This window comes from Pelecanus crispus, chromosome 1, assembly GCF_030463565.1.
Source record: "Pelecanus crispus isolate bPelCri1 chromosome 1, bPelCri1.pri, whole genome shotgun sequence".
Lineage (NCBI taxonomy): Eukaryota > Metazoa > Chordata > Aves > Pelecaniformes > Pelecanidae > Pelecanus > Pelecanus crispus.
The window spans coordinates 30505976-30518612 of record NC_134643.1 but is presented as its reverse complement, the minus strand read 5'-3'; the positions used below and the strand labels follow the sequence as shown (position 1 = coordinate 30518612).

At 38.8% G+C, this 12637-nt stretch overlaps 1 protein-coding gene across 1 annotated transcript in view; it reads right to left on the bottom strand.

Annotated features, from left to right (window-relative positions):
• Window positions 1–284: 284 nt before the first annotated feature.
• PPP1R3A (protein phosphatase 1 regulatory subunit 3A) overlaps window positions 285–12637 on the bottom strand; it is a 39716-nt gene continuing 27363 nt past the window's right edge. The window contains 3 exon segments of the mRNA XM_075727655.1: window positions 285–2831; window positions 5064–5200; window positions 5311–5369. Of these exon segments, the coding sequence (XP_075583770.1) occupies window positions 285–2831; window positions 5064–5200; window positions 5311–5369 (2743 nt within the window).

Below are 12637 nucleotides of genomic sequence, written 5' to 3'. Positions count from 1 at the left end.
ATGAAGCATTGTTTCTTCATATCCTGCTAAGGAGCAACAGCTGTACTTCATTTTAACTTGACATGCTTCAGAACTCATATTCTTATAGGTATTTAATGATCCAAACATAATGGTCCTATATAGTATAATTACTTGTATGAAGGCTCAACTTCATATGTAATCTTTTAAAAAAGATGCTTCAGTGGAAAACTTCCTTTGGTTCTAACAACGAATAAGCTGTGAAAATGCTTTGGAGGAGTTGGAGATGTTTGACCATGGATCTTGAGCACAGTTGGCAATCAGTGTTATTCCTTCTTGACAGACTCCTTGTTTCTTCCTCCTTCGCAGTATAGCCAATACAAGGAGAACAGGTAGAGTGCAAGACAAACCATCAAATCATAGTGGTAGAGTGTTGCAGCAAATAAAAGAAAGAAGAAGAAATAAAAGATTTTGCAAGCAATATGTTTTAAACCTGGAGACTCACTAGGTAACTTACGTGCTTCACTCTCCTGGTTAGAACTATCTGCAGAATCAGAAATGTGCTGACTTTCCTTCTGTGAGTCATCAAGCCAGTTTAGCGTTTTCCCCTCAGTTATTAAATGGTCAGAGTGAGAGCCTGTCCCTCCAACTTCTTCAGTAGGCTTACTAATTAAAACCTCTGGCCTCGATGACTTCTCTTGTTTGAACTCTGCTTGATGGAAACATTGACCTATATTCCTTCCTCTTCCTTCTTGAGAAATCACTATGTCTGAAGTGGAAGGTACTTCCTTTTTTTCAGCTTCAGGAGAGGGATTTTTATTAATACATGTCATTTCATTTGGTAGACTTAAATCGTACCCTGACTCAGCAGCAACCTTGTCAATGACTTTGAATTCAAAGTGTCTATACAGATGCTCCATATCTCCTGCCACAGTGGACCCTTCAGAAGATGCCGCTGAAGAGCTTTTATAATGGTAACTGGGCACAACATTTGTACCAGAAGGTGGCATTTTTGTTTCAGCTTCAGCACATAAATAGGAAAGTGCACAAACATGGCTTCCTTCCCTACAGAGTGCTTCTGCTTCCTCACTGTATAGATGCTTCTGGGCACTCGGGTGACATTTAGATACTTCTGAATATAAACCCTGCTGCAAATCTTCTTTCTTTCCTGTAGCAGAAGCCTTCAGTGCTTCTTCTACAGGTAGAATATTGCCGATGTCTGGTTGTGCTTTGGCACGTTTTTCCCTGCTGTTGCATACAGACATCGTTTCTCCTTGCAGTGTTTCATGTACGCGTGCATTATAAATATCTAAAACTGATTCCTTTTCAAATTCAGTGTCATATAATACACCCACTGTGTTGAGTTGACAAAGAGCATAATGTGAACCATCATTTCTCCCTTCATGTGTATCAAACGCTGTTTCCTTTTCCTCTGTGGGCCTGTCACTTAGTGCAGTCTCTTGAGGTAGCTTAGCAATTACTGCTTTTTCACTGGCAGACATTTTTTCTGGAGCACTTTCTGATGTTGTTTTAATTATATAAGCTGTACCTGCCTCTGCTTCCTCTGTAATACCCTGCTCAGAGACAGAAGACTTTTCACAACTCTCTGCTTCCTGGCAGGTAAACAGCTCCTTTGCGGAAGCCGTACTCCCAGGCCCTATGCTCCCCCTCTCCCCCCACCGAACCTCGCTACCCAATTCTTGCCACCTCGGCTCTGCGGGGTTTGCTTTGCTTTCCTTTCCTACCAGGCTTCCTTTATTTGCATTGTCTGACTTTCCTCTGTCTTTTAACCTCGTGAATCCTCTGTGTTCCCGAGTGTCTTCAGCTCTCCTTTCATCCCCCAGGAAGGATGCTGGGGGATCTGCCTGTGCGGGCGTGGGTGCCTGTTTGTTGTCTTCGGCTGACAGAGGCGTTGTGTTCGACGCTTTGGCGGCGTGTTTTCTGTGCGACTTGAAAGGCTTGGGTGCTTCCTCCTCGCCGATTAGTGCTAAGTCTGCTACTTCGATGACTTTCTTCTCCTTCCCTCCATCAGTGTTATAGTTCTTTCCCAACACTTCACCAACTCCTTTTTTTTGCGTACATTGGCTTTTTGTGGAATCTATTGAGGCATCAGCATGTGCAAAAGTGTCGGCATATAAATCTCCTCTTAAATGTACCTGAACTTTGCTTTCAATCACCTTGATTTTTCCTTCATTTTTGTCAGCATCTGACAACAATGAATCCAGAGTTTGGTGAGACATTTGCGGCGCCTGGTGCTCCGGAGCTGGATTAGCATTGCCATCCAGCGTTCCTGCTATGCATGCATTTAATTGCATGGATTCATCATGCTCTGGAGAAATGGTTTCTGGCCTCGTTTCACAGGGCCCTTTTGAGGTATCAGCAGCATCCTCACTGATGAATAACCTCTGCATCATCTTACTTCCCAAGGCACTATCTGTTTCACCTTTTGAAATATCTGTGTGGCTCTCTCCTTGTCGGCTTGAGACAGTAGCCGTAATATCGATAGCCTCATTCTGCTTTGTCCCAGGAAAATATTTTTCTGATAAAAGGCTTTCACTAGTACCAGTACATTCCAAAGACCACTCACCACTGTTTACCGAGCTGGCAACAACTTCCTTCCCTGATGGCTGACTATTATAATCTCTCAGGGAATACTTAACTTCATGTTTTAATTCTCCTCCTATGTCTTGTGAAGTGTTTGCACATGAAGAACTGATAGGCACAGGGTGCCTTAGCAAGTCACTTCTTTCTAAATAAGTTAGCTTTTTCTCCAATCTTTCAGTTTCACTTGGAAAATTAACTGGTTCTGTTGTGTATAAATTCCTTTCATCTCTGGAAGAGGTACCTCTAGCTCCTGTGAAGTGCTGATTTACCTGAAACAATAGAATAGAAAAGAATGATCAAAAAGTGCTTTGCAAAAACATGCCAAATAAAGGAGGCAGGATTTCGTTATGGAAAGTTTTGTTTTCAGTAACAAAGCTTTTATGGAAACGTGTTCCAAACCATTTGCAAAATTTGCATTGCATGTATTTTTTAACATAGGTAATGAGCTTTATGGTGGTGCTGAAAGGAGCAGGAAATAAAATAGCTTTCAGAACCCTCTCTCCTTATTCATAAGCTCAGTAAGCTGCTAGTGCATTTTATACAAATTAAATCTGAAGAGAATATTCCCTTAAAGGGAGGCTAATTCATTTTCTATACGTTTGGTTCTAGGTTTGGAGAGAGGGAGGTGTGGGCGAGGGTGGAGGATTGGCTCTTAAATGAGGGCATTGACACAGTACATCAAAGCCTGGTAATGTACAGTATTGTCCACTAAAACAAAGACACATTTCACACTGACAAATACTGTAAGGATTATCTGTGCTTCATTTCTCTCAGGGACCATTTTACAGGCTTCAAGCCAGCCTGTTTTTAGACAATCTGGTAAGACATGAGTTGGAAATGAGATTAGCGAAGTAAAAGGCCAGAAACTAATCACTGTCCCTCCTAGCTCCCAAATATCATATTGTATTATTCAGCTCTGCCTGCTTGTCATTGCACTCTCTTCTCACTTTAGCATAGTCACAGGGATAGCACTAGCTGATCAATTAGAGGCTAGCTTCTTGGGCACCCCTTTATGCATTCGCACTTGCTGTAGATACCCCCATTACAGTTTCTCTTATTAATATGTTTTCTGCAAAGCCTCTGCAAACTATTAATAGTAAAACGTCACTCAAAGAAAAGTGAGGGAGCTAATGTCTCTGCAAATTCTGTTTTAATGACCCTCTGCCAACCAGTGCTCAAGTGTATTTGAGTTCTTCGGTGATGCCAACTGTCAGGATTTAACAGTGAGATGCCTGTGTTTTTTTCCCCTCCTCATAACTGACATTTGCATGATCTCAATAATTATATGCAAATCTTACGATTTCCCCTTCTTCTCACATAAGGCTCATGTTACTTGTCAACTGCACAGCTGTCTTGTGAGCCAATGCCTGTGTGTTTCAAAGATTTGGTTGTATTTCCATCTATTATAAGCTTTCATTGTTTAATTCATTAAAGAGTGCATAGTGCAAATTAACATCTAAATTATAGCTCCCCCTTCGTTTATTGTACAGACAATCCTGGCAACTGATAAACAAACAGTTATATTTGATCCTGCTTTCTTTAACAGGGTCAACTGAGAACAACAAGGGATTTTAGAGGTCCTCCTTTTTATGTTTCACCATTAAAAAAAAAAAGAAAAGGAGATGTTGACTTTCAGGCAGTGAAAGGTCCCACAATAGGCAACAATTTTCAACTTTTTTTAAGTAAAAGACAAGAAAAAATTATATTCAAATAAGAGGAATTTATTCTCTCTATATCAATAAGAAAAAAAAAAAAGATTCTCATCTTCCTCTCCTGTCTGATTCAGCATTCACATTTTCACAGGTGATAGCTATTATAATCTATGATTATGAATCTATGCACCCAAATGATATGAGCTGAGAACAGACACTGAGAATAATAGATTGCTGTACATGTCTCATTTATTGCCATTTTTTCTTTCATACTGAAAAATGCAAGCCAAACCACGCACACACATGCACACACACAAATCCAAATAGATTGAATGTTCACCGAGTGTGAAATTTATTATAAAAAATTTAATGTCAAATACAGATATAGAAAAATTGGCTAATATTAATATATATATATTTATTTTGTTCATCTAGCATGATACATAGTTATCCTTTGAAAAACCCCAAAAGCAAACCGTACCTTAAATATAAGAATTTTACCAAATATAAGGCATTTATTTAAGAATATTCTCATCCTAGAGACTAAGAGGGGAGATTTCTGAAATGCTACTGTTCTAATTCCTTCAAACTGTCATTTAGAGCCTCTGGTAAAGAAGTAAAAGGGAGAAGTCATTAATTTAAGACCAGAAAAAGTTGATGCACTATACTGAAATCAAAGCACCTTCTATTGTTGAATCAGTTAGAGATTCAATGAAAGTACAGACCAAGGCTTTACATTTGTAAATTAGTACATCAGTCAGCTCTGTTAAAAGGGGGCATTTCACCAGCTTTGAAGCGTAAATGGATTCATATCATTTAATACTGTAGATATAATTGTATAACACTTACCAGCAACTCTAATTCTTTTTCATCATCTTCATGATCACCCTGGTTGTATTCTGCATTTTTGTCTTTTATATTTTCATTAGCTGGTTTGGTGTCTTTGTCTTCTGCTTGTGAATAAACAATCTCTGGGATGTTTGTGTCTGAAGAGTTAACAAAAACATACTTGAATAATTTCCACGAGGTTGGCTGTTACACTATTTTTTAATTAACATGTGCGGTAAGGAAGAACTAATTAAACCGGGTGTTGTACCTGAAGTCCTTGAATTATTCCACGTGTCATCGTCAGACGTTGCCAATATTTCTTCTTTGCTGTTAAACAAAAAGAAACTTCCTGTGTTATTCTGCAAAAATTATTGTTCTAATTCCTCTTAGACTCAGCTATAAAGACTGCTAGTTAATTACACAAAATTTTGAAAGCTGTTTGAAATTCTGAAAATAACAGCTTTATAAAATGTAGCTTTTTCTGAGTGACCTGATATTAAGTCTTGGTCAAAGAAAGAATTGGCCAAGAAAATGAAAATGTGTTGACCTTCAGATTACATTGCAAAGCTGATGGGTTTTCCCAGGCCTTTTCTGAGAAAGCAGCACAAAGGTGATTAGATGGGTCAGTGACAGGAGAGCGTAACTTTGGGGTCAGGCAAGGGTCTGGAAGGATATATGTGTTCAGGAGACTGGGCCTCTCTCTTGCTTATATTTTTCAAATATTTGTATGTATACAGAGATCACTGGAAAAAGACATCTTTGTTACCTGAAATAAATCAAAAGATTCTCCCTGCATGTATACTGTATAAATCCTGTTGCTAAGCTATGCCTGGCCGGCAGGAATGAATTCTGCTTCCCTGCAGCTGGTGCAATTTTTGCTGTTGCTTTGCTGGCTGTGAAAACAAAGGCCAGGTCCAACACGACAAACACCTACAGAGAGATGCCGAGTGCCTGCAGCCTTCATCAATATCAATGCAAAGTGATAGCAGTTTGAATTGCGTGCTCACAGGGGTGTAACCTTTAGTGGAAAAGGGGAAAAAAATGTAAAAAGTATGTCACTTATGTAAAATGTAAATTATTGTATCACACCTAATGACTTCTCTATGAGGAGCAATTTTTTTTCTGTAGGTCTTAATTTATGCATTTTTCAACCAGTCGTCCACCTCTGTTACTGAAAATTACTTTCTAATTTTCAAATATTAATCTTTTCCCCTTCTATTTTCTCCTAGCGTCTTTCATTTGAATTGATATAACATTAACTCTGTCACCTAAATGCTTAATTCAGAAGGAGGATGCTAAATTTATACTCTGTTAAAAGAACCTAGACATTGACTGTCACCAACTTTTTAAAATCCAGCCTTTATAGGGATTGTCAGCCTAAAGCAGACAGAAGATCCTGCCAGTCTAGCGTCTGATCTCTGACACTGGCCACCATCAGATACTTCAGGTGAAGATGTAAAATTCTTGTAGGAAAATACTTGGAGTAATTTGCACTGCCCCATTAAATTTCCTCTCAGCCTTTTGTTGTTAGAAGCTGTCCTTGAAGCACAAGATTTAATGCTCTCTCAACAGTTCTTTTTCACCATTAATTGCAGTAATGCTGAATATTCTTGCTACCCATACGAATGTCATGTCACTCTTGAATTCTGGTGCATGCATAGCCTCCGCACGTTTCTCACTCTCCTACTCACACCGAGCCGTACTTTCCCCCACCAGCAGTTGCTATAATCTGCATTTCATCCTGAAAAGGCTGGCAGAGCCAGGCCCTTATTTTCAGCAGATCTGTGGGGTTTTTAAGGTAAATAATTTCTGCTTATTATTTATGGTTTGTTTTTTTTTTTTTACTGTTCAAATGCTTGTCTTACTGTTACATCTAGTTCCCAGTTTTCTTCTGTCCTTTTGCATCTTTTTCACCCACCTGCTTCCATAAGCCTAGACACTGTGCAGGTTGAGGCTTAACCATAAGACAGATGCATTAAAGCCTTTAGGTGCTAATAGGGTGTCTGCAAAAGCCCCGAATTAGGAACCAAGACATACATAACGCGTGAGCTGAGTCAGTCACCCCAAAATAATGATCCCAAAACCACATGGGCACAGCAGGGAACCTTCTACCACTATCCAGTGGGAAAGCAAGAGTGTCTCAAAGCTTTTCTTTGAATGTAGCTGGCTACCTGCAGCGTTCAGCCATGAGGATGCAACTCTCGGGAAGCAAGGATGGCATCCGTTACTGCTAGAAGGGGCCCTCATCTACTTCTTAAAGGAATAGAGTTTGATACATTTTTTTCTTTCACTCCCAGAAGAAGGAGAGACGTTCATGCCCACATGTAACATAATAGTCTACTGGCAGCCAGAGCTCACATCCAAGATGCAGTAGCACTTTCAGCTTCTACCACACCCTCATGAGATTAAAAAATCCACTGCACACACATCCAAAACGCACTCAAATTACCAGGATGTAGACTATATAGGGAGAAACTGGAGGGCAGATTTGCTTACTGCTCTTGAAGCTGAATGTACAAGCAGGATCCTTACTCTTTAGCTTACTCTTCAGCTTATTCTTCATTCCTTGGAGAAAAGAGAAACCGGATTCTGTCTCCTGTTCCCTGTGTTCCCCATCCAGTGATTATTTCTGGTTTTGATTAACTACTTTTCGATGTAATATATAGACAGAGTCTTTGAATAGGGATGCTAAGGAGGAGAACCTATTTTCTGGACCTTTAAATGAACAAATATAAAGCTGCTTCAAGCTGGATGCTTATAGACATGTGCCAGGATGGGGTTTACCTTATCTAGCATTAGTTTTCTAAGCACCTCTGCTGAGGCAGTCATGTACCTCATCCCTATCATCACCAGTGAGAGATTAACGTTTCCGAAGGGAGATTCATTCCCTCTGTCATGGACATCATGAGTGAGATGGAGTGGCATGTACTCTGAAGGAGCTTCTCTGCCTCTGGAAAAAACTGACCATAACTGGACCTACAGTGACTGCCTTAGGCTGGAACTATAAATTTTAGTTAACTGAAATGAGCTCAGTGATTCTCACCTTGATAATCTAAATCTAAACTGGAACGCAGCTATTGAGTTTTAGTGGCTGGGGCTGTAACCTGAGCCCCCCAGTTTTACTTTTGTTATGAATAGAGTTGAATTTGTCCTTAACTCTTGTTCTGGTAGCATCTGGACCCCTAGTCCGCAAGTTTCTTTTCACAACTGGAACATAGTTAATAAATAGCAATGATAATACACCCTTACAGCCTGGATCCACTCTGCAGGGCTTGTAACGTAACTTCTTGCATGTTGCACTGAATTTTATAAAGATTGCTGGTTTATAGCCCATTATTTGTGCACACCTGTCCTGCAAATACCTGAGTACAGGGAAAGTCAGTGTAACAGCTATTTTCCTTGTTTTACTTCTACACCAGAAATAGCTGTCCTCAAATAATTATTCTAGTGGGAAATCTAAAATTAACCTAAATTGAGGATATTGATACTGCAGTCTTTGAGGATCACAAGGAGCACAAAACAACAGTCATTTAACAGCACTACTTCAATCTAAGAAGTGATATGAAGATGCTGAGACTGCAGGTGTATGCAACAGAACAACCTCAAACATATATGTACACCCTAAAGACTGAAATACTTCCCAAAAGCCAATAAAAATTAGCCCCTTCATCAAACAGTGGCAATTAGGTGTTTTTCTAGTTAGTAAGTTTTCTGACTGGCTGTTTTTTCTCCATATTTCCCTGAAAAGTTCCTAGCTCACTACCAGAATTCCATGAGCAGATTTTTAGTTATAATATTAATTAAGCTTTTGTTTTCTAAATTAATTATTTCACTGTGTTGTGGAGGTGGTCTAAATGTGCCTACATTGTGTAGTGAGAGACACAAAATTTGTGTTCTGTTTAAAAGCATTTAGTTTTATTTTTAAGTGATCCAGGCATTCTGACAACAATGCGTGCTAGAAAAATCCATTATATCAGCTGATGAGGTTTCTCTCCAACATAAGTACCTGTACACCTGCAGAAGCTCAGCTGCTTTTTCTCCTTCAGCTGAATGGGGCACATCTTCATAAAGTACCTCAGGAAGTTAAGAATTTCTAGCAGCTTCAAAAAAAATACTTATGCTCATATAATTAACTCTTGATGGAATTATCATTCACTTGGACTGAGTGATAAAAAGAAAGCAGGAATGAAAATAGGTTATCACTGTAATTTTGCACTTAGAAAAAACAAATGGGAAGTTCAGGGACCAGTTAGTAGGACTGAGAAGACTAAAATTTGGTGGACATTATGTGAAGGATTTCAGAAGTCCCAAAGTTATGTGGAATTGGCATCCCAAACAGAGAAAAAAATGTTAAAACTTGAACCCTAAAGATGTGAGGATTAGATAGACACCATATAAGTGATGAGAAAAAAACGTAATTAGCTAATAAACAATATTGCTTTGACTTCAGAAAGGGTTGGGATAAAGTAAGACATGTCAAGGTTTTGGAATTAGTCTTTTTAAGTTAAATGGGAATTTTTTTTAGAAGTGAGGTTTGATCAAGATTTCAGATAATTAATGTATAACCCCACAATCAAAAGACTTCTCCTAAACTTGTCTGCCACAGTGCTAGTAGTGGGGCAGAATCTTATAGGATCAGAGATGTTACAGGGCATAACTGATAGGAACACAGATTTAGAAAATAATATTATTTCATCCAGTCTGGGAGCAGAACTTGGTGTTTAAATATGCTCCAGTTAAGAGCAGCAGATAATCTCCAACCCAAAATACTGAGACACCCAACAGAGGCAATCATACATTGGTTTAAAATCTTTGCTATTGAAATCTATCAAATTGGTCCTGATACTACTGTAAGGGTATCAGAAGAGTAGGAAAAATAGTATCGGTATTTAGGAAAAAGAAGAGAAGTAGTGTCAGAGCAACTACAGGCCCAGGTGTCTTCAAAAAGTTTTCACAATAGATTTAGGACAAAATTTAAATGAGAGAATAAATACAGATAAATGGAAAATGCATAAAAATGCCCGACTCACCTGATAATATCTGTCTTTGATAAGATTACTATATTTCCCTTGTCTAAAAATCAGTTATCTAATCTATCTGGACTTCATTAAAGCATTTGTTGTGCAGCCACATGGGAAATTTATTAATTAAACTGGAGAAGAGGGAGATAAGTACAAGAGCTGGGCGGTGGGAGAGGGGCTCGGTGCCAAGCGGGGCCCCGTGAGCTGGGCTGTGCAAAGCTGGCAGACATCGCCAGGGAATTGCAGGGGACCGGTCGTGTGATCAGACTTACTCAGTCATGTTATTACAGACCAAGGCACAAAAAGTCAAAGTTAAATTAAATCCGTGGCAGATAGGAAGTTGGGAGACATCACCCACGCAGAGGAGGATTGAAAGAAATGGGTGGCCTGGAGGATCAGAATAATAGATAAGGGGTGAAATTCAAAATTATAAAGTGCCAAGTTATACATTTAGGGACTAGAAAGAGTTTCTGCCACCAAATGAGGGCTCAGAAATTGGAAGAAACAGGCAAACAAGAAAAAAGTTTGGGTTTGGCACAAAACATTTCCAAGCCACCAGAGTGAGATGGCTGTGGCAACAAGGCAGAGTTCTGTAGTAATGTGTCAGAGAAGGTATTCCCAGTAATGAAAGATTTCCAAGAAATGCTCATCTTGCGGCACCAGGCACTAGTAAGAACTCCTCTGGAACATTTGTATACGATGTTCAAGAAAGATTAATTCAAACTGGAACAGGTGCAGAAAAGGACTACAAGAAGACTGGCAGAAAGAAAAATCTATATTAACCAAGGAGGCAAATCCAGTATTTCTATTTTCAGCCTAGCAAAATAAAGTCTGAGAGGAGAAATAAATGTTCTCTATTAATATAGCAAAGGGGTAAATACTGAGATGGCAGAAAAGATATTAAGCAGCAAGGCTCTGTTAATGTATCAATAGAAAGAGTTCACAAAAACATTTGTTGTGGAAACTTAGAAGAAGATATTAGCAAGGTATGTACTGTAGTTTTTCAGTGCAAGTACCAGATGCAAGAAACTGAGGTGGTCTCAGTATGGAAACATGGATATATTTTTGTGAACCGGATTATGGAACACATTTCCCAAGATAAGACTCCATGGTCCCACAATCCCAGTCCAGTCCTATTTCAAATGCTCCTATGCAGCTATATGCCCTGAGAGTTATGCTTTCAGGAGCGCACATTTCACTGTGGAACAGCAGGTGCTTTGGTCTGGTCTGAAATAGGTTTGGGACTATAGCCAGGAGCTACTAATCTCTTCATAATGGGCGAGGTTGTTATAGTTTGTCGTGGTTTTAATCCACACAGCAATATTTGGCAGAAGTTGTGTCTGTATGTTTGTATAACCCGCAGCACTGTTCACATCGTTCTGTGTTATAACTGCTTATGCTATATCTTAATACCTAAATCACAAGATATTTGTTTTACAGAATGTGGGAAAAGGATAAAAGTGTTGGAGTACAAAGTATGAAAAGATGAAAACCTACCTGTAAAACTCTTGAAATTAATGCAACCTGAACAATTTTATACTATCTCGTATTTAAAAGAAAATGTGGGAATATATTATTTAGTCTAAAATTTAAAGAAGTATGGGGACATTAAAGTATTTAAAGAATATATTTGTCAAATATTTAGTTAAAAGCATGTAAGAGGGGAAAAAAGTTCTCAATACAATTTTATTTAAAAATCCAGATAGACTTAGGCTCTCGCAGAATCTTTCATGCTTCTGGTTTTTACTTCAAGGTGGATTAAAAATCAAAACAATCCTCTTCTACCCTGAAGTTGAAGTGAAGCTAAAATGTCCTCATGAAAGGAGCTGGCAAGATTGCAGTCGCTAACCAAACAGTAATTCTATTTTAATTTCAGGTCAGATTTCTAAACCTAACGGGAGCCTAATACAGCAGCAACCTCCAATACAACTAGTGCTTTTGGATCTAGTGCTGAAAATAGCCAGCCTTGCTGAAGAATGATGCCACTGGGATGTAAACAACATACGAGATCCTTGAAAGGAAGTAGTTAAATGTGTCAGCAACGTTGTCCTGAGAAGCAGGAGAGCAAAAAGCAATTAGTGCAGGTAAGTGCTCACATTTGAGATGTCACTGGAGCCAAACAGGCATCCTGCACAGAACTGTAACCCCACGAAGCTGAGGAGAGGGGGAGCACATGGTGAAGGAAGGGAGAGTAGGTTTTTTTGGTTATTTTTGTACCATTAGCATTAGATGTCATGTCAAAAGGAAGTAGAAAAGGAAATAACTACATGTATTTAAAAAAAACCCAAGCAACAACAAATGTTGTTATAAAATTTTACATGCAGAAAGCATGTAAAAGGTTTGGAGGTGTTGGGTTAAAAGAACATTTATGAGAAACTAAATAGAGGATTTTCCACACATAACTCTGAACTTCAGAAGTATTGTATGCAATGTCATTTGAATCCAACGAACATACAACAAAAATAAAAATCTAAGGAAGAAGGAATTTTGGAAAGCAGTAGGAAAGGTTGTGTATGTGTAAAGTACTAAAGAGAGCTTTAAAGTCCTGTTAAATTGTTTGTAAGATATAGTAGA